At 47.2% G+C, this 23,157-nt stretch overlaps 1 protein-coding gene across 3 annotated transcripts in view; it reads left to right on the top strand.

Annotated features, from left to right (window-relative positions):
- Positions 1-23,157, top strand: part of LOC141065389 (zinc finger protein 212-like) — a 41,012-nt gene that overhangs the window by 12,365 nt on the left and 5,490 nt on the right. The window contains exons 2-5 of one of the 3 annotated variants that reach the window (XM_073557857.1): positions 20,701-20,785; positions 22,258-22,384; positions 22,628-22,732; positions 22,843-22,959. In XM_073557857.1, coding sequence (XP_073413958.1) covers positions 20,714-20,785; positions 22,258-22,384; positions 22,628-22,732; positions 22,843-22,959 — 421 coding nt within the window. In that variant the 5' untranslated portion in view covers positions 20,701-20,713. Of the gene's footprint in view, positions 1-20,700; positions 20,786-22,244; positions 22,385-22,627; positions 22,733-22,842; positions 22,960-23,157 lie in introns of those variants that run through there. The other 2 variants (XM_073557859.1, XM_073557858.1) reach the window with 2 other exon arrangements.

Genomic DNA, 23,157 nt, shown 5'->3' on the forward strand with positions numbered 1-23,157 from the left:
ACCCTCATTAGAGAGCAGAGACTGTCACTAATTATCACCTTCATTAGAGAGCAGAGACTGTCACTAATTATCACCCTCATTAGAGAGCAGAGACTGTCACTAATTATCTCTGTCATTAGAGAGCAGAGACTGTCACTAATTATCACCTTCATTAGAGAGCAGAGACTGTCACTAATTATCACTGTCATTAGAAAGCAGAGACTGTCACTAATTATCACTGTCATTAGAGAGCAGAGACTGTCACTAATTATCACCCTCATTAGAGAGCAGAGACTGTCACTAATTATCACTGTCATTAGAGAGCAGAGACTGTCACTAATTATCACTGTCATTAGAGAGCAGAGACTGTCACTAATTATCACTGTCATTAGAGAGCAGAGACTGTCACTAATTATCACCTTCATTAGAGAGCAGAGACTGTCACTAATTATCACCCTCATTAGAGAGCAGAGACTGTCACTAATTATCACCCTCATTAGAGAGCAGAGACTGTCACTAATTATCACCCTCATTAGAGAGCAGAGACTGTCACTAATTATCACCTTCATTAGAGCAGAGACTGTCAGTAATTATCACTGTCATTAGAGAGCAGAGACTGTCACTAATTATCACCGTCATTAGAGAGCAGACTGTCACTAATTATCACCCTCATTAGAGAGCAGAGACTGTCACTAATTATCACCCTCATTAGAGAGCAGAGACTGTCACTAATTATCACCCTCATTAGAGAGCAGAGACTGTCACTAATTATCACCGTTATTAGAGAGCAGAGACTGTCAGTAATTATCACCCTCATTAGAGAGCAGAGACTGTCACTAATTATCACCCTCATTAGAGAGCAGAGACTGTCACTAATTATCACTGTCATTAGAGAGCAGAGACTGTCACTAATTATTACCTTCATTAGAGAGCAGAGACTGTCACTAATTATCACCGTCATTAGAGAGCAGACTGTCACTAATTATCACCCTCATTAGAGAGCAGAGACTGTCACTAATTATCACCCTCATTAGAGAGCAGAGACTGTCACAAATTATCACCGTCATTAGAGAGCAGACTGTCACTAATTATCACCCTCATTAGAGAGCAGAGACTGTCACTAATTATCACCCTCATTAGAGAGCAGAGACTGTCACTAATTATCACCCTAATTAGAGAGCAGAGACTGTCACTAATTATCACCTTCATTAGAGCAGAGACTGTCAGTAATTATCACTGTCATTAGAGAGCAGAGACTGTCACTAATTATCACCGTCATTAGAGAGCAGACTGTCACTAATTATCACCCTCATTAGAGAGCAGAGACTGTCACTAATTATCACCCTCATTAGAGAGCAGAGACTGTCACTAATTATCACCCTCATCAGAGAGCAGAGACTGTCACTAATTATCACCGTCATTAGAGAGCAGAGACTGTCACTAATTATCACTGTCATTAGAGAGCAGAGACTGTCACTAATTATCACTGTCATTAGAGAGCAGAGACTGTCACTAATTATCACCCTCTTTAGAGAGCAGAGACTGTCACTAATTATCACCCTCATTAGAGAGCAGAGACTGTCACTAATTATCACTGTCATTAGAGAGCAGAGACTGTCACTAATTATTACTGTCATTAGAGAGCAGAGACTGTCACTAATTATCACCCTCATTAGAGAGCAGAGACTGTCACTAATTATCACCTTCATTAGAGAGCAGAGACTGTCACTCATTATCACCCTTATTAGAGAGCAGAGACTGTCACTAATTATCTCTGTCATTAGAGAGCAGAGACTGTCACTAATTATCACCCTCATTAGAGAGCAGAGACTGTCACTAATTATCTCTGTCATTAGAGAGCAGAGACTGTCACTAATTATCACTGTCATTAGAGAGCAGACTGTCACTAATTATCACCCTCATTAGAGAGCAGAGACTGTCACTAATTATCACCCTCATTAGAGAGCAGAGACTGTCACTAATTATCACTGTCATTAGAGAGCAGTGTCTGTCACTAATTATCACCCTCATTAGAGAGCAGAGACTGTCACTAATTATCACTGTCATTAGAGAGCAGAGACTGTCACTAATTATCACCCTCATTAGAGAGCAGTGTCTGTCACTAATTATCACCATCATTAGAGAGCAGAGACTGTCACTAATTATCACCCTCATTAGAGAGCAGAGACTGTCACTAATTATCACTGTCATTAGAGAGCAGAGACTGTCACTAATTATCACTGTCATTAGAGAGCAGAGACTGTCACTAATTATCACCCTCATTATAGAGCAGAGACTGTCACTAATTATCACCCTCATTAGAGAGCAGAGACTGTCACTAATTATCACTGTCATTAGAGAGCAAAGACTGTCACTAATTATCACTGTCATTAGAGAGCAGAGACTGTCACTAATTATCACCCTCATTAGAGAGCAGAGACTGTCACTAATTATCACCTTCATTAGAGAGCAGAGACTGTCACTAATTATCACCCTCATTAGAGAGCAGAGACTGTCACTAATTATCACCCTCATTAGAGAGCAGAGACTGTCACTAATTATCACCTTCATTAGAGAGCAGAGACTGTCACTAATTATCACCCTCATTAGAGAGCAGATACTGTCACTAATTATCACTGTCATTAGAGAGCAGACTGTCTCTAATTATCACCCTCATTAGAGAGCAGAGACTGTCACTAATTATCACCCTCATTAGAGAGCAGAGACTGTCACTAATTATCACTGTCATTAGAGAGCAGAGACTGTCACTAATTATCACCCTCATTAGAGAGCAGAGACTGTCACTAATTATCACCCTCATTAGAGAGCAGAAACTGTCACTAATTATCACTTTCATTAGAGAGCAGAGACTGTCACTAATTATCACTGTCATTAGAGAGCAGAGACTGCCACTAATTATCACCCACATTAGAGAGCAGAGACTGTCACTAATTATCACCCTCATTAGAGAGCAGAGACTGTCACTAATTATCACCGTCATTAGAGAGCAGAGACTGTCACTAATTATCACCCTCATTAGAGAGCAGAGACTGTCACTAATTATCACCCTCATTAGAGAGCAGAGACTGTCACTAATTATCACCTTTATTAGAGAGCAGAGACTGTCACTAATTATCACCCTCATTAGAGAGCAGAGACTGTCACTAATTATCACTGTCATTAGAGAGCAGAGACTGTCACTAATTATCACCCTCATTAAAGAGCAGAGACTGTCATTAATTATCACTGTCATTAGAGAGCAGAGACTGTGACTAATTATCACCTTCATTAGAGAGCAGAGACTGTCACTAATTATCACCCTCATTAGAGAGCAGAGACTGTCACTAATTATATCTGTCATTAGAGAGCAGAGACTGTCACTAATTATCACTGTCATTAGAGAGCAGAGACTGTCACTAATTATCACCCTCATTAGAGAGCAGAGACTGTCACTAATTATCACTGTCATTAGAGAGCAGAGACTGTCACTAATTATCACCTTCATTAGAGAGCAGAGACTGTCAGTAATTATCACTGTCATTAGAGAGCAGAGACTGTCACTAATTATCACCCTCATTAAAGAGTAGATACTGTCACTAATTATCACCCTCATTAGAGAGCAGAGACTGTCACTAATTATCACCCTCATTAGAGAGCAGAGACTGTCACTAATTATCACATTCATTAGAGAGCAGAGACTGTCACTAATTATCACTGTCTTTAGAGAGCAGAGACTTTCACTAATTATCACCCTCATTAAAGAGCAGATACTGTCACTAATTATCACCCTCATTAGAGAGCAGAGACAGTCAGTAATTATCACTGTCATTAGAGAGCAGAGACTGTCACTAATTATCACCCTCATTAAAGAGCAGATACTGTCACTAATTATCACCCTCATTAGAGAGCAGAGACTGTCACTAATTATCACCCTCATTAGAGAGCAGTGTCTGTCACTAATTATCACTGTCATTAGAGAGCAGAGACTGTCACTAATTATCACCTTCATTAGAGAGCAGAGACTGTCACTAATTATCACTGTCATTAGAGAGCAGAGACTGTCAGTAATTATCACTGTCATTAGAGAGCAGAGACTGTCACTAATTATCACCCTCATTAAAGAGCAGATACTGTCACTAATTATCACCCTCATTAGAGAGCAGAGACTGTCACTAATTATCACCCTCATTAGAGAGCAGAGACTGTCACTAATTATCACCTTCATTAGAGAGCAGAGACTGTCACTAATTATCACTGTCTTTAGAGAGCAGAGACTGTCACTAATTGTCACTGTCATTAGAGAGCAGGGACTGTCACTAATTATCACCGTCATTAGAGAGCAGGGACTGTCACTAATTATCACCGTCATTAGCGAGCAGAGACTGTCACTAATTATCACTGTCATTAGAGAGCAGAGACTGTCACTAATTATCACTGTCATTAGAGAGCAGAGACTGTCACTAATTATCACCGTCATTAGAGAGCAGAGTCTGTCACTAATTATCACCCTCATTAGAGAGCAGAGACTGTCACTTATTATCACCCTCATTAGAGAGCAGAGACTGTCACTAATTATCACTGTCATTAGAGAGCAGAGACTGTCACTAATTGTCACTGTCATTAGAGAGCAGAGACTGTCACTAATTATCACTGTCATTAGAGAGCAGGGACTGTCACTAATTATCACCGTCATTAGCGAGCAGAGACTGTCACTAATTATCACCCTCATTAGAGAGCAGAGACTGTCACTAATTATCACTGTCATTAGAGAGCAGAGACTGTCACTAATTATCACTGTCATTAGAGAGCAGAGACTGTCACTAATTATCACCCTCATTAGAGAGCAGTGTCTGTCACTAATTATCACTGTCATTAGAGAGCAGAGACTGTCACTAATTATCACCTTCATTAGAGAGCAGAGACTGTCACTAATTATCACTGTCATTAGAGAGCAGAGACTGTCAGTAATTATCACTGTCATTAGAGAGCAGAGACTGTCACTAATTATCACCCTCATTAAAGAGCAGATACTGTCACTAATTATCACCCTCATTAGAGAGCAGAGACTGTCACTAATTATCACCCTCATTAGAGAGCAGAGACTGTCACTAATTATCACCTTCATTAGAGAGCAGAGAATGTCACTAATTATCACTGTCTTTAGAGAGCAGAGACTGTCACTAATTGTCACTGTCATTAGAGAGCAGGGACTGTCACTAATTATCACCGTCATTAGAGAGCAGGGACTGTCACTAATTATCACCGTCATTAGCGAGCAGAGACTGTCACTAATTATCACTGTCATTAGAGAGCAGAGACTGTCACTAATTATCACTGTCATTAGAGAGCAGAGACTGTCACTAATTATCACCGTCATTAGAGAGCAGAGTCTGTCACTAATTATCACCCTCATTAGAGAGCAGAGACTGTCACTTATTATCACCCTCATTAGAGAGCAGAGACTGTCACTAATTATCACTGTCATTAGAGAGCAGAGACTGTCACTAATTGTCACTGTCATTAGAGAGCAGAGACTGTCACTAATTATCACTGTCATTAGAGAGCAGGGACTGTCACTAATTATCACCGTCATTAGCGAGCAGAGACTGTCACTAATTATCACCCTCATTAGAGAGCAGAGACTGTCACTAATTATCACTGTCATTAGAGAGCAGAGACTGTCACTAATTATCACTGTCATTAGAGAGCAGAGACTGTCACTAATTATCACCTTCATTAGAGAGCAGAGACTGTCACTAATTATCACTGTCATTAGAGAGCAGAGACTGTCACTAATTATCACTGTCATTAGAGAGCAGAGACTGTCACTAATTATCACCCTCATTAGAGAGCAGAGACTGTCACTAATTATCACTGTCATTAGAGAGCTGAGACTGTCAATAATTATCACTGTCATTAGAGAGTAGAGACTGTCATTAATTATCAGCCTCATTAGAGAGCAGAGACTGTCACTAGTTGTCACTCCCTAGATTGTCCAGTAGTGTATACAGCCTCATCTCTCCGGTGTCCGGTAGTGTATACAGCCCCATGTCTCCGGTGTCCAGTAGTGTATACAGCCTCATCTCTCCGGTGTCCAGTAGTGTATACAGCCTCATCTCTCCGGTGTCCAGTAGTGTATACAGCCTCATTTCTCCAGTGTCCGGTAGTGTATACAGCACCATCTCTCCGGTGTCCAGTAGTGTATACAGCCTCATCTCTCCGGTGTCCGGTAGTGTATACAGCCTCATCTCTCCGGTGTCCGGTAGTGTATACAGCACCATCTCTCCAGTGTCCGGTAGTGTATACAGCACCATCTCTCCAGTGTCCGGTAGTGTATACAGCCTCATCTCTCCGGTGTCCAGTAGTGTATACAGCCCCATCTCTCCGGTCTCATCTCTCCGGTGTCCAGTAGTGTATACAGCCTCATCTCTCCAGTCTCCGTTAGTGTATACAGCCTCATCTCTCCGGTGTCCGGTAGTGTATAAAGCCCCATCTCTCTGGTGTCCAGTAGTGTATACAGCCTCATCTCTCCAGTGTCCGGTAGTGTATACAGCACCATCTCTCCGGTGTCCAGTAGTGTATACAGCCTCATCTCTCCGGTGTCCAGTAGTGTAAACAGCCTCATCTCTCCGGTGTCCGGTAGTGTATACAGCCCCATCTCTGCAGTGTCCAGTAGTGTATACAGCCCCATCTCTCCGTTGTCCTGTAGTGTATACAGCCTCATCTCTCCGGTGTCCAGTAGTGTATACAGCCTCATCTCTTTGGTGTCCGGTAGTGTATACCGCCCCATCTCTCCGCTGTCCAGTAGTGGATACAGCCTCATCTCTCCGGTGTCTGGTAGTGTATACAGATCCATCTCTCCGATGTCCAGTAGTGTATACAGCCTCATCTCTCCGGTGTCTGGTAGTGTATACAGCCTCATCTCTCCAGTCTCCGGTAGTGTATTGAGCCCCATCTCTCCGGTGTCCGGTAGTGTGTACAGCCTCATCTCTCCGGTGTCCGGTAGTGTGTACAGCTTCAACTCTCCGGTGTCCGGTAGTGTGTACAGCCTCATCTCTCCGGTGTCCGGTAGTGTATACAGCCCCATCTCTCCGGTGTCCGGTAGTGTTTACAGCCTCATCTCTCCGGTGTCCGGTAGTGTATACAGCCCCATCTCTCCGGTGTCCGGTAGTGTATACAGCCTCATCTCTCCGGTGTCCGGTCGTGTATACAGCCCCATCTCTCCGATGTCCGGTAGTGTGTACAGCCTCATCTCTCCGGTGTCCGGTAGTGTATACAGCCTCATCTCTTCGGTGTCCGGTAGTGTGTACAGCCTCATCTCTCTGGTGTCCTGTAGCGTATACAGCCTCATCTGTCCCGTGTCCAGTAATGTATACAGCCCCATCTATCTGGTGTCCAGTAGTGTATACAGCCTCATCTCTCCGGTGTTCAGTAGTGTATACAGCCTCATCTCTCCGGTGTCCGGTAGTATATACAGCCCCATCTCTCCGGTGTCCAGTAGTGTATACAGTCTCTTCTTTCCGGTGTCCTGTAGTTTATACAGCCTCATCTCTCCGCTGTCCTGTAGTGTATACAGCCTCATCTCTCCAGTGTTCGGTAGTGTATACAGCCACATCTCTCCGGTGTTCGGTAGTGTATACAACCCCATCTCTCCGGTGTCCAGTAGTGTGTACAGCATCATCTCTTCAGTCTCCGGTAGTGTATACAGCCCCATCTCTCTGGTGTCTGGTAGTGTATACAGCCTCACCTCTCTGGTGTCCGGTAGTGTATACAGCCCCATCTCTCTGGTGTCCGGTAGTGTATACAGCTCCATCTCTCTGGTGTCCATTAGTGTATACAGTCTCATCTCTACGATGTCCAGAAGTGTATACAGCCTCATCTCCCCGGTGTCCGGTAGCGTATACAGCCTCATCTCTCCGGTGTCCAGTACTGTATACATCCCCATCTCTCCGGTGTCCGGTACTGTATACAGCCTCATCTCTCTGGTGTCCAGTAGTGTATACAGCCCCATCTGTCTGGTGTCCAGTAGTGTATACAGCCCCATCTCTCCGGTGTCCGGCAGTGTATACAGCCTCATCTCTCCGGTGTCCAGTAATGTATACAGGTCCATCTCTCCGGTGTTCAATAGTGTATACAGCCTCATCTCTCCGGTGTCCGGTAGTGTATACAGTCCCATCTCTCCTTTGTCCAGTATTGTATTCAGCCTCATCTCTCCGATGTCCAGTAGTGTATACAGCCTCATCTCTGCGGTGTCTGGTAGTGTATACAGCTCCATCTCTCTTGCGTCCAGTAGTGTATACAGCCCCATCTCTCTGGTGTCCAGTAGTGTATACAGCACCATCTCTCCGGTGTCCAGTAGTGTATACAGCGCCATCTCTCCGGTGTCCAGTAATGTATACAGCCCCATCGCTCCGGTGTCCAGTAGTGTATACAGCCCCATCTCTCCGGTGTCCAGTAGTGTATACAGCCTCATTTTGCCGGTGTCCGGTTGTATACAGCGCCATATCTCCGGTGTCCGGTAGTGTATACAGCCTCATCTCTCCGGTGTCCGGTAGTGTATACAGTCCCATCTCTCCTTTGTCCAGTATTGTATTCAGCCTCATTTCTCCGATGTCCAGTAGTGTATACAGCCCCATCTCTCCGGTGTCCAGTAGTGTATACAGCCTCATTTTGCCGGTGTCCGGTTGTATACAGCGCCATATCTCCGGTGTCCGGTAGTGTATACAGCCTCATCTCTCCGGTGTCCAGTATTGTATACAGCCCCATCTCTCCGGTCTCATCTCTCCGGTGTCCAGTAGTGTATACAGCCTCATCTCTCCAGTCTCCGTTAGTGTATACAGCCTCATCTCTCCGGTGTCCGGTAGTGTATAAAGCCCCATCTCTCTGGTGTCCAGTAGTGTATACAGCCTCATCTCTCCAGTGTCCGGTAGTGTATACAGCACCATCTCTCCGGTGTCCAGTAGTGTATACAGCCTCATCTCTCCGGTGTCCAGTAGTGTAAACAGCCTCATCTCTCCGGTGTCCGGTAGTGTATACAGCCCCATCTCTGCAGTGTCCAGTAGTGTATACAGCCCCATCTCTCCGTTGTCCTGTAGTGTATACAGCCTCATCTCTCCGGTGTCCAGTAGTGTATACAGCCTCATCTCTCCGGTGTCTGGTAGTGTATACAGCCTCATCTCTTTGGTGTCCGGTAGTGTATACCGCCCCATCTCTCCGCTGTCCAGTAGTGGATACAGCCTCATCTCTCCGGTGTCTGGTAGTGTATACAGATCCATCTCTCCGATGTCCAGTAGTGTATACAGCCTCATCTCTCCGGTGTCTGGTAGTGTATACAGCCTCATCTCTCCAGTCTCCGGTAGTGTATTGAGCCCCATCTCTCCGGTGTCCGGTAGTGTGTACAGCCTCATCTCTCCGGTGTCCGGTAGTGTGTACAGCTTCAACTCTCCGGTGTCCGGTAGTGTGTACAGCCTCATCTCTCCGGTGTCCGGTAGTGTATACAGCCCCATCTCTCCGGTGTCCGGTAGTGTTTACAGCCTCATCTCTCCGGTGTCCGGTAGTGTATACAGCCCCATCTCTCCGGTGTCCGGTAGTGTATACAGCCTCATCTCTCCGGTGTCCGGTCGTGTATACAGCCCCATCTCTCCGATGTCCGGTAGTGTGTACAGCCTCATCTCTCCGGTGTCCGGTAGTGTATACAGCCTCATCTCTTCGGTGTCCGGTAGTGTGTACAGCCTCATCTCTCTGGTGTCCTGTAGCATATACAGCCTCATCTCTCCCGTGTCCAGTAATGTATACAGCCCCATCTATCTGGTGTCCAGTAGTGTATACAGCCTCATCTCTCCGGTGTTCAGTAGTGTATACAGCCTCATCTCTCCGGTGTCCGGTAGTATATACAGCCCCATCTCTCCGGTGTCCAGTAGTGTATACAGTCTCTTCTTTCCGGTGTCCTGTAGTTTATACAGCCTCATCTCTCCGCTGTCCTGTAGTGTATACAGCCTCATCTCTCCAGTGTTCGGTAGTGTATACAGCCACATCTCTCCGGTGTTCGGTAGTGTATACAACCCCATCTCTCCGGTGTCCAGTAGTGTGTACAGCATCATCTCTTCAGTCTCCGGTAGTGTATACAGCCCCATCTCTCTGGTGTCTGGTAGTGTATACAGCCTCACCTCTCTGGTGTCCGGTAGTGTATACAGCCCCATCTCTCTGGTGTCCGGTAGTGTATACAGCTCCATCTCTCTGGTGTCCATTAGTGTATACAGTCTCATCTCTACGATGTCCAGAAGTGTATACAGCCTCATCTCCCCGGTGTCCGGTAGCGTATACAGCCTCATCTCTCCGGTGTCCAGTACTGTATACATCCCCATCTCTCCGGTGTCCGGTACTGTATACAGCCTCATCTCTCTGGTGTCCAGTAGTGTATACAGCCCCATCTGTCTGGTGTCCAGTAGTGTATACAGCCCCATCTCTCCGGTGTCCGGCAGTGTATACAGCCTCATCTCTCCGGTGTCCAGTAATGTATACAGGTCCATCTCTCCGGTGTTCAATAGTGTATACAGCCTCATCTCTCCGGTGTCCGGTAGTGTATACAGTCCCATCTCTCCTTTGTCCAGTATTGTATTCAGCCTCATCTCTCCGATGTCCAGTAGTGTATACAGCCTCATCTCTGCGGTGTCTGGTAGTGTATACAGCTCCATCTCTCTTGCGTCCAGTAGTGTATACAGCCCCATCTCTCTGGTGTCCAGTAGTGTATACAGCACCATCTCTCCGGTGTCCAGTAGTGTATACAGCGCCATCTCTCCGGTGTCCAGTAATGTATACAGCCCCATCGCTCCGGTGTCCAGTATTGTATACAGCCCCATCTCTCCGGTGTCCAGTAGTGTATACAGCCTCATTTTGCCGGTGTCCGGTTGTATACAGCGCCATATCTCCGGTGTCCGGTAGTGTATACAGCCTCATCTCTCCGGTGTCCGGTAGTGTATACAGTCCCATCTCTCCTTTGTCCAGTATTGTATTCAGCCTCATTTCTCCGATGTCCAGTAGTGTATACAGCCTCATCTCTGCGGTGTCCGGTAGTGTATACAGCTCCATCTCTCTTGCGTCCAGTAGTGTATACAGCCCCATCTCTCCGGTGTCCAGTAGTGTATACAACCTCATCTCTCCGGTGTTCAGTAGTGTATACAGCCTTATCTCTCCGGTGTCCAGTAGTGTATACAGCCTCATCTCTCCGGTGTCCAGTAGTGTATACAGCCTCATCTCTCCGGTGTCCAGTAGTGTATACAGCCTCGTCTCTCCGGTGTCCGGTAGTGTATACAGCCTCATCTCTCCAGTGTCCAGTAGTGTATACAGGTCCATCTCTCTGGTGTCCAGTAGTGTATACAGCCCCACCTCTCCGGTGTCCAGTAGTGTATACAGCCCCATCTCTCCGGTGTCCAGTAGTGTATACAGCCTCATCTCTCCGGTGTCCAGTAGTGTATACAGCTTCATTTGTCCGATGTCCAGTAGTGTATACAGCCCCATGTCTCCGGTGTCTGGTAGTGTATACAGCCCCATCTCTCCTGTGTCCAGTAGTGTATACAGTCCCATCTCTCCTGTGTCCGGTAGTTTATACAGCCTCATCTCTCCGGCGTCCGGTAGTGTATACAGACCCATCTCTCCTTCGTCCGGTTGTGTATACAGCCTCATCTCTCCGGTGTCCGGTAGTGTATACAGCCTCATCTCTCCTGTGTCCTGTAATGTATACAGCCCCATCTCTCCGGTGTCCAGTAGTGTATACAGTCTCATCTCTCCGGTGTCCGGTAATATATACAGCCCCATCTCTCCTGTGTCCTGTAATGTATACAGCCCCATCTCTCCGGTGTCTCCGTTAGTGTATACAGCCTCATCTCTCCGGTGTCCGGTAGTGTATAAAGCCCCATCTCTCTGGTGTCCAGTAGTGTATACAGCCTCATCTCTCCAGTGTCCGGTAGTGTATACAGCACCATCTCTCCGGTGTCCAGTAGTGTATACAGCCTCATCTCTCCGGTGTCCAGTAGTGTAAACAGCCTCATCTCTCCGGTGTCCGGTAGTGTATACAGCCCCATCTCTGCAGTGTCCAGTAGTGTATACAGCCCCATCTCTCCGTTGTCCTGTAGTGTATACAGCCTCATCTCTCCGGTGTCCAGTAGTGTATACAGCCTCATCTCTCCGGTGTCTGGTAGTGTATACAGCCTCATCTCTTTGGTGTCCGGTAGTGTATACCGCCCCATCTCTCCGCTGTCCAGTAGTGGATACAGCCTCATCTCTCCGGTGTCTGGTAGTGTATACAGATCCATCTCTCCGATGTCCAGTAGTGTATACAGCCTCATCTCTCCGGTGTCTGGTAGTGTATACAGCCTCATCTCTCCAGTCTCCGGTAGTGTATTGAGCCCCATCTCTTCGGTGTCTGGTAGTGTGTACAGCCTCATCTCTCCGGTGTCCGGTAGTGTGTACAGCTTCAACTCTCCGGTGTCCGGTAGTGTGTACAGCCTCATCTCTCCGGTGTCCGGTAGTGTATACAGCCCCATCTCTCCGGTGTCCGGTAGTGTTTACAGCCTCATCTCTCCGGTGTCCGGTAGTGTATACAGCCCCATCTCTCCGGTGTCCGGTAGTGTATACAGCCTCATCTCTCCGGTGTCCGGTCGTGTATACAGCCCCATCTCTCCGATGTCCGGTAGTGTGTACAGCCTCATCTCTCCGGTGTCCGGTATTGTATACAGCCTCATCTCTTCGGTGTCCGGTAGTGTGTACAGCCTCATCTCTCTGGTGTCCTGTAGCGTATACAGCCTCATCTCTCCCGTGTCCAGTAATGTATACAGCCCCATCTATCTGGTGTCCAGTAGTGTATACAGCCTCATCTCTCTGGTGTTCAGTAGTGTATACAGCCTCATCTCTCCGGTGTCCGGTAGTATATACAGCCCCATCTCTCCGGTGTCCAGTAGTGTATACAGTCTCTTCTTTCCGGTGTCCTGTAGTTTATACAGCCTCATCTCTCCGCTGTCCTGTAGTGTATACAGCCTCATCTCTCCAGTGTTCGGTAGTGTATACAGCCACATCTCTCCGGTGTTCGGTAGTGTATACAACCCCATCTCTCCGGTGTCCAGTAGTGTGTACAGCATCATCTCTTCAGTCTCCGGTAGTGTATACAGCCCCATCTCTCTGGTGTCTGGTAGTGTATACAGCCTCACCTCTCTGGTGTCCGGTAGTGTATACAGCCCCATCTCTCTGGTGTCCGGTAGTGTATACAGCTCCATCTCTCTGGTGTCCATTAGTGTATACAGTCTCATCTCTACGATGTCCAGAAGTGTATACAGCCTCATCTCCCCGGTGTCCGGTAGCGTATACAGCCTCATCTCTCCGGTGTCCAGTACTGTATACATCCCCATCTCTCCGGTGTCCGGTACTGTATACAGCCTCATCTCTCTGGTGTCCAGTAGTGTATACAGCCCCATCTGTCTGGTGTCCAGTAGTGTATACAGCCCCATCTCTCCGGTGTCCGGCAGTGTATACAGCCTCATCTCTCCGGTGTCCAGTAATGTATACAGGTCCATCTCTCCGGTGTTCAATAGTGTATACAGCCTCATCTCTCCGGTGTCCGGTAGTGTATACAGTCCCATCTCTCCTTTGTCCAGTATTGTATTCAGCCTCATCTCTCCGATGTCCAGTAGTGTATACAGCCTCATCTCTGCGGTGTCTGGTAGTGTATACAGCTCCATCTCTCTTGCGTCCAGTAGTGTATACAGCCCCATCTCTCTGGTGTCCAGTAGTGTATACAGCACCATCTCTCCGGTGTCCAGTAGTGTATACAGCGCCATCTCTCCGGTGTCCAGTAATGTATACAGCCCCATCGCTCCGGTGTCCAGTAGTGTATACAGCCCCATCTCTCCGGTGTCCAGTAGTGTATACAGCCTCATTTTGCCGGTGTCCGGTTGTATACAGCGCCATATCTCCGGTGTCCGTTAGTGTATACAGCCTCATCTCTCCGGTGTCCGGTAGTGTATACAGTCCCATCTCTCCTTTGTCCAGTATTGTATTCAGCCTCATTTCTCCGATGTCCAGTAGTGTATACAGCCTCATCTCTGTGGTGTCCGGTAGTGTATACAGCTCCATCTCTCTTGCGTCCAGTAGTGTATACAGCCCCATCTCTCCGGTGTCCAGTAGTGTATACAACCTCATCTCTCCGGTGTTCAGTAGTGTATACAGCCTTATCTCTCCGGTGTCCAGTAGTGTATACAGCCTCATCTCTCCGGTGTCCAGTAGTGTATACAGCCTCATCTCTCCGGTGTCCAGTAGTGTATACAGCCTCGTCTCTCCGGTGTCCGGTAGTGTATACAGCCTCATCTCTCCAGTGTCCAGTAGTGTATACAGGTCCATCTCTCTGGTGTCCAGTAGTGTATACAGCCCCACCTCTCCCGTGTCCAGTAGTGTATACAGCCCCATCTCTCCGGTGTCCAGTAGTGTATACAGCCTCATCTCTCCGGTGTCCAGTAGTGTATACAGCTTCATTTGTCCGATGTCCAGTAGTGTATACAGCCCCATGTCTCCGGTGTCTGGTAGTGTATACAGCCCCATCTCTCCTGTGTCCAGTAGTGTATACAGTCCCATCTCTCCTGTGTCCGGTAGTTTATACAGCCTCATCTCTCCGGCGTCCGGTAGTGTATACAGACCCATCTCTCCTTCGTCCGGTTGTGTATACAGCCTCATCTCTCCGGTGTCCGGTAGTGTATACAGCCTCATCTCTCCTGTGTCCTGTAATGTATACAGCCCCATCTCTCCGGTGTCCAGTAGTGTATACAGTCTCATCTCTCCGGTGTCCGGTAATATATACAGCCCCATCTCTCCTGTGTCCTGTAATGTATACAGCCCCATCTCTCCGGTGTCCAGTAGTGTATACAGTCTCATCTCTCCGGTGTCCGGTAGTATATACAGCCCCATCTCTCCGGTGTCCTGTAGTGTATACAGCCCCATCTCTCCGGTGTCCAGTAGTGTATACAGTCCCATCTCTCCGATGTCCTGTAGTGTATACAGCCCCATCTCTCCGGTGTCCAGTAGTGTATACAGTTTCTTCTTTCCGGTGTCCTGTAGTGTATACAGCCTCATCTCTCCGGTGTCCTGTAGTGTATACAATCCCATCTCTCCGGTGTCCGGTAGTATATACAGCCCCATCTCTCTGGTGTCCAGTAGTTTATACTGCCTCATCTGTCCGGTGTCCTGTAGTGTATACAGCCCCATCTCTCTGGTGTCCAGTAGTTTATACTGCCTCATCTGTCCGGTGTCCTGTAGTGTATACAGCCCCATCTCTCCGGTGTCCGGTAGTGTATACAGTCTCATCTCTCCGGTGTCCGGTAGTATATACAGCCCCATCTCTCCGGTATCATGTAGTGTATACAGCCCCATCTCTCCGCTGTCCAGTAGTGTATACAGTCCCATCTCTCCGGTGTCCGGTAGTATATACAGCCCCATCTCTCCGGTATCCTGTAGTGTATACAGCCCCATCTCTCCGGTATCCTGTAGTGTATACAGCCCCATCTCTCCGGTGTCCAGTAGTGTATGCAGCCCAATCTCTCTGGTGTCCAGTAGTGTATACAGTCTCTTCTTTCCGGTGTCCTGTAGTGTATACAGCCTCATCTCTCCGGTGTCCAGTAGTGTATACAGCCTCATCTCTCCGGTGTCCTGTAGTGTATACAGCCTGTCACGGGGTCCTTCTCTGGTATCACACAATCAACAGAGCAAGCGAAGAGTGAACAATTCCAAGACCTTTATTCAGGCAAAAATACGAAAAGGTCCATATTCAGTCCACCACACAAAGGATAAGATAGTCCAGAATAAGAATGCAGTCCAGTATCAGGATAAAATGTCCAGGGAAACGAGATTCCAAAACACTCTAGCACCAGAGGATAAAAAATGGGTCCTTCTCTCTGAAATGCAGCCTTTTCACCATCTTGTCTCTACCAGAACTGACCTGTCCAGCTGCCGTTCTTCCCCCCACCCCCTTCCTTGTCCAGGGGTAGTCAAACAAGTGGCCTCCCAGAGGAGAACAAAAGGCCTTAGGGACTAATGCACTACAGGGGGTCATTAAGAGACAGATTCAGTGAGGCTGTAGTCTTACACTGTAATAAGAAAAACACTATGAAAATAACTGGAATTGTTAAAAATAGGAATATACAAAAAATGACATCCACATAACATATCACACCATCACACAGCCCCATCTCTCCGGTGTCCAGTATTGTATACAGCCTCATCTCTCCGGTGTCCAGTAGTGTATACAGCCTCATCTCTCCGGTGTCCTGTAGTGTATACAGCCCCATCTCTCCGGTGTCCAGTATTGTATACAGCCTCATCTCTCCGGTGTCCTGTAGTGTATACAGCCCCATCTCTCCGGTGTCCAGTATTGTACACAGCCTCATCTCTCCCGTGTCCAGTAGTGTATACAGCCTCATCCCTCCTGTGTCTAGTAGTGTATACAGGTCCATCACTCCGGTGTCCAGTAGTGTATACAGCCTCATCTCTCCAGTCTCCGGTAATGTATACAGCCTCATGTCTCTAGTCTCCGGTAGTGTATATAGTCTCTTCTTTCCGGTGTCCTGTAGTGTATACAGCCTCATTTCTCCGGTGTCCTGTAGTGTACACATCCTCGTCTCTCTGGTGTCCAGTAGTGTATACATCCCCATCTCTCCGGTGTCCGGTAGTTTATACAGCCTCATCTCTCCGGTGTCCGGTAGTGTATACAGCCTCATCTGTCCGGTGTCCAGTAGTGTATACAGGTCCATCTCTCTGGTGTCCAGTAGTTTATACTGCCTCATCTGTCCGGTGTCCTGTAGTGTATACAGCCCCATCTCTCTGGTGTCCAGTAGTGTATACAGCCTCATCTCTCTGGTGTCCAGTAGTGTTTACAGCCCCATCTCTCTGGTGTCCAGTAGTGTATACAGCTTCATCTCTCCAGTCTCCGGTAGTGTATAGAGCCTCATCTCTCCGGTGTCCGGTAGTGTATACAGCCCCATCTCTCCTTTGTCCAGTATTGTATACAGCCTCATCTCTCCGATGTCCAGTAGTGTATACAGTCTCATCTCTCCGGTGTCCTGTAGTGTATACATCCTCGTCTCTCTGGTGTCCAGTAGTGTATACATCCCCATCTCTCCGGTGTCCGGTAGTGTATACAGCCTCATCTCTCCGGTATCCGGTAGTGTATACAGCCTCATCTCTCCGGTGTCCTGTAGTGTATACAGCCTCATCTCTCCGGTGTCCAGTAGTGTATACAGCCTGATCCCTCCTGTGTCCAGTAGTGTATACAGGTCCATCTCTCCAGTGTCCAGTATTTTATACAGCCCCATCTCTCCGGTGTTCAGTAGTGTATACAGCCTCATCTCTCCGGTGTCCAGTAGTGTATACAGCCCCATCTCTCCGGTGTCCTGTAGTGTATATAGCCTCATCTCTCCGGTGTCCAGTAGTGTATACAGCCTCATCTCTCCGGTGTCCAGTAGTGTATACAGCGCTGATCTTCTCTGCGCGAGAGACTCGGATTACAGTCACAGACAGTTACCAGTGTTCGTCTCCAGGATGATCACAGACAGTCTCACGTTACCAATGATTGGCTCCAGGATGATCACAGACAGTCTCAGATTACCATTGATCGGCTACAAGATGATCACAGACAGTCTCACGTTACCAATAATCGGCTCCAGGATGATCACAGACAGTCACACGTTACCAATGATCGGCTCCAGGATGATGACAGACAGTTACACGTTACCAATGATCGGCTCCAGGATGATCACAGACAGTCTCACGTTACCAATGATCGGCTCCAGGATGATAACAGACAGTCTCACGTTACCAATGATCGGCTCCAGGATGATCACAGACAGTCTCACGTTACCAATAATCGGCTCCAGGATGATCACAGACAGTTTCACGCTACCAATGATCGGCTACAAGATGATCACAATCTCACGTTACCAATGATCGGCTCCAGGATGATCACAGACAGTCTCACGTTACCAATGATCGGCTCCAGGATGATCACAGACAGTCTCAGATTACCATTGATCGGCTACAAGATGATCACAGACAGTCTCACGTTACCAATAATCGGCTCCAGGATGATCACAGACAGTCTCATGTTACCAGTGATGGGCTCCAGGATGATCACAGACAGTCACACGTTACCAATGATCGGCTCCAGGATGATGACAGACAGTTACACGTTACCAATGATCGGCTCCAGGATGATCACAGACAGTCTCACGTTACCAATGATCGGCTCCAGGATGATAACAGACAGTCTCACGTTACCAATGATCGGCTCCAGGATGATCACAGACAGTCTCACGTTACCAATAATCGGCTCCAGGATGATCACAGACAGTTTCACGCTACCAATGATCGGCTCCAGGATGATCATAGACAGTCACACGTTACCAATGATCGGCTCCAGGATGATGACAGACAGTTACATGTTACCAATGATCAGCTCCAGGATGATCACAGACAGTCTCACGTTACCAATGATCGGCTCCAGGATGATAACAGACAGTCTCACGTTACCAATGATCGGCTCCAGGATGATCACAGACAGTCTCACGTTACCAATAGTCGGCTCCAGGATGATCACAGACAGTTTCACGTTACCAATGATCGGCTACAAGATGATCACAATCTCACGTTACCAATGATCAGCTCCAGGATGATCACAGACAGTCTCACGTTACCAATGATCGGCTCCAGGATGATCACAGACAGTCTCAGATTACCATTGATCGGCTACAAGATGATCACAGACAGTCTCACGTTACCAATAATCGGCTCCAGGATGATCACAGACAGTCTCACGTTACCAATGATCGGCTCCAGGATGATCACAGACAGTCTCAGATTACCATTGATCGGCTACAAGATGATCACAGACAGTCTCACGTTACCAATAATCGGCTCCAGGATGATAACAGACAGTCTCACGTTACCAATGATCGGCTCCAGGATGATCACAGACAGTCTCACGTTACCAATGATCGGCTCCAGGATGATCACAGACAGTCTCACGTTACCAATAATCGGCTCCAGGATGATCACAGACAGTTTCACGCTACCAATGATCGGCTCCAGGATGATCACAGACAGTTTCACGCTACCAATGATCGGCTACAAGATGATCACAATCTCACGTTACCAATGATCGGCTCCAGGATGATCACAGACAGTCTCACGGTACCAATGATCGGCTCCAGGATGATCATAGACAGTCACACGTTACCAATGATCGGCTACAAGATGATCACAATCTCACGTTACCAATGATCTGTGATTGGTTGCTAATGGAAACAAAGACATTTTTTAGAAACGAGGCCCAGAGACCCTAAGGTTTTACCACAAGTCATTAAAAGCTCATGGAGTTTTATTTAGAAATGACCAACATATGTTCTCCTGTATCTTCCTGACATGGTTGCAGCTTCTCTCTGATCACTATGTATATATAAATGTACAGTGGATAAAATCTGAGTTTATGGTTATGTAAAAAATCCTAGTAAGAAGAAACCTTTCAGGACTTTTGCCCTTTTTAATTTCTCCCATAATCTGTATAAATGAATTGAAAAATAAACCTGCACCTTTCCAAGTGTCCAGAAGGTTTGGTTGCAGAATTGTCTGATATTTGGAACTGTTCATAAATCCCTCTGCCTTCACTAAAGCCCCAACCCCAAAGCACAATGTTGTCTCCACTATTCTTCACTGTGGGGATGGTGATCGTCTGGTGATGTGCGGTGTTGGCTTTTCACCTTGTGGAATTATGGTCAAAAAGTTCCCCCTTGATTTCATCAGCTATAACACGTTTAATACTTCTGGTCAACGTAATGGAGGTTTTGGTAAACCATAACCAGGCTTGTATGATTTTCTTAGTAAGAAAAGGTTTCTGTCTTACTCACAACCCGACAGGCTGGACATATGAAGAGTACGGGAGATTGTTTTCGCATAAAGGAAACATCCAGGGCTGGTTAAAAATTTCTGCAGCTCCTTTAATGTTCCTGTCAGCTTCATAGCCGCCTCCCAGACCAATTTTTATCTTGTGTTTTCATCAGTTTTTGAGGGACGTCCTGTTCTAGGTAATGCCACTGTTGTATCAAGTTTCAGCCCCTTCTTAATGTTGTCTGTCCATGGTAGATCTAATGCATGGGACATGTATTTGTATTACCTCCTGACTGATAACTTTATCCTGACTGATCCTTTGCTGTGTTGTCGGCTGCACTTTCTCCTGACTGATCTTTTGCTGTGTTGTCAGCTGTTTTACAGACCAGAAAATGTCAGGAAATTTTCTCTAGAACGGAAAGAATTTCTCTGGGGTTGATGACAATCACTGTAAATGATGATTGGCTGAATCTGAACACAACCACATCCCCAATTATAAGAGGGTGTTCACACTTATGCAACCACATTATTGTAGTTTTGTTTTTTTTACTTCCTCAAAGTAATTTCTGTTTATTTCTCAATGAATTTGTACAGATTATGGGCGATATTAAAGGGTAAAAAGTTCTAAAATGATTCTTCTTAGAAGGATTACATCACATGACAAATACCTGGCGTTTTACCAGGGGTGTGTAGACTTTTTAAATCTGACATGGCTGCCACGCCTCTCTGATCCGTATATGTATACATGTATTTACCTTAAGTGACTGCAGAGTCTCTCATCATTTCTCGTGCGTTGTTTTGCTTTAGAGCCGCAGTGCACATGTCGGAGTCGGCTGATCCCGGTTGTTGTGCCATGGATGCTGCCATCCTCCCCCATGAGGTGTCAGTGCGGGTAAGAAAGCGAGTCACGTATTAAGCGGCTGATTCTAGGCAGTGTCATTATTTAGAGGTGTCAGATGTGAGACTCTAATGGGTGAAACCTCAAGTGATAGAAACCATTTGTATTGTTACCCACTCTCGGTGCCAACCTCTTATAATGTCCGCCTCTCATGGAAGCAACTTTTTGTTGTTTACACAGTCTCTCATAGAGCCAGCCTTATGTAGCGTCAGCCTCTGGTAGAGCCAGCCTCTTGTGGAGCCAGCCTCACGTAGCGTCAGCCTCTTGTAGAGCCAGCCTCACGTAGCGTCAGCCTCTTGTAGAGCCAGCCTCACGTAGCGTCAGCCTCTTGTAGAGCCAGCCTCATCTGCTGTCAGCCACCTACCTTGCCAGCCTCATATGGTGTCATGGTGTCAGCCTCTCGTAAAACCAGCCTCATGTAGCCTCAGCCTCATGTGGTGTCAGTCTCTCCTAGAACCAGCCTCAGGTAGGGTCAGCGAACCAGCCTCAGGTAGTGTCAGCCTCTAGTAGAGCCAGCGTTATGTAGCGTATTCCTCTTGTGTTGTCAGCCTCTCGTAGAACCAGCTTCATCTGATGTCAGCCACCCACCATGCCAGCATCATATGGTATCAGCCTTTTGTAGAGCCAGCCTCTTGTGGTGTCAGCATCCCGCAGAGCCAGCCTTATCTGTTGTCAGCCACCCACCGTGCCAGCTTCAAGTTACATCAGCCTCTTGTAGAGCCAGCCTCTTGTCGAGCCAGCCTCTTGTCGAGCCAGCCTCTTGTAGAGCCAGCCTCATCTGGTGTCAGCCATCCACCGTGCCAGTCTCATATTGTGTCAGCCTCTTGTAGAGCCAGGCTAATATAGCATCAGCCTCTCGTAGAGCCAGCCTCATCTGGTGTCAGCCTCTCGTAGAGCCAGCCTCATCTAGTGTAAGCCTCTTGTAGAGCTAGCCTCATCTGATGTCATCCTCTTGTAGAGCCAGCCTCATCTGATGTCATCCTCTTGTAGAGCCAGCCTCATCTAGTGTAAGCCTCTTGTAGAGCTAGCCTCCTGTGTTGTTAGCCTCTTGTAGAGCTAGCCTCCTGTGTTGTTAGCCTCTTGTAGAGCCAGCCTCATGTGGTGTCAGTGTCTCGTAGAGCCCGCCTCATCTGATGCCAGCCTCATATAGTGTCAGCCTCTTGTAGAGCCAGCCTCATCTGGTGTTAGCCCCATGTGGTGTTAGCTTCTTGTAGAGCTAGTCTCATATGGTGCTGCCTCTGGTAGAGCCAGCCTCATCTCGCGTTTACCTTCTACAGTGCCAGCCCCATATGGTTTCATCCTCTCATAGAGCCAGTCCCATGTGGTGTGAGCCTTATTTTGAACCAGCCCCATATGGTTTCATCCTCTCGTAGAGGTAGCCTCATTTGCTGTCGCCCTCTTTAGAGAAGGCCTCATGTGGTTTCAGCCTCTTGTAGAGCCAGCCATTTTATAGTCTTTCTTGCTAGGCCCTGGTGACGTTCCACGATGTGTCGGCCTGCTTTTCCGCAGAGGAGTGGGGGGTGCTGGAGGACTGGCAGAAGGAGCTTTATAAGAATGTGATGCGGGAGATCCACACGACTCTGCTGTCGATGGGTAAGACATCACCTCCTGACATATCTGTCGTGACACGTCTGCTCTTCTGCTGGCTCTCAGGATGCAGGACCTCATTGTTTTGACGCCTCTGCCCTGTAGTACTGATCCAGGCACAGACACAAAATCCTGACCCCCATTTTCACTAGTTCCTAGTGAGAGACCGCAGCTTGTGAGCCTCTTTTTTTTGTTCTATTTATACTATTTATTTAGATTTTACACATATGTGCTCATGTTTTCTGATAGGATATACCATCCTGAACCCAGAACAACTGCTGCGAGTAGATGAAATAAAGGAGGCGGCTCTGGCCGGAGATAAGACAAAGGAGCCAAAAAATACTCTGACAGCAGGTAAAAAGATAATGGAAGTGTACAACATGAAAATCAGTGATCGGCTCATGTGCCGATTAACCACTCCTGTAACAGCGCCCTGCAGAGGACTGATGGTACTTCTCTACCAGGTGCTCCCGTGTTTAACCCTGATATCTCTCTTTGGATCCGGGAGGTTGTGGAGGAAGACGTTTCTGCTCCTCAGAAAACTGGACAGCCAGTGGTGTGGACGAGTGCTCCCAGCTCAGGTGAGGTGGTTATCATACAGGGGACACACGACTGAAGGCTGCCGTGCAATCACTCTTCATTAATCTCTATGACCAAACTCTTGTGCACAAAATATCCCACAGATCTCAGGCTCGGTGACTCAAGAGAAAACATATTAGCATCCCTATGACAGCAGACAGTGTAGAGAGCAGGAATCCCCCTCTACTCCTCCTTGTGTC

This window comes from Dendrobates tinctorius, unplaced genomic scaffold, assembly GCF_039654945.1.
Source record: "Dendrobates tinctorius isolate UK_male_01 unplaced genomic scaffold, ASM3965494v1 ptg000251l, whole genome shotgun sequence".
Taxonomy (NCBI): domain Eukaryota; kingdom Metazoa; phylum Chordata; class Amphibia; order Anura; family Dendrobatidae; genus Dendrobates; species Dendrobates tinctorius.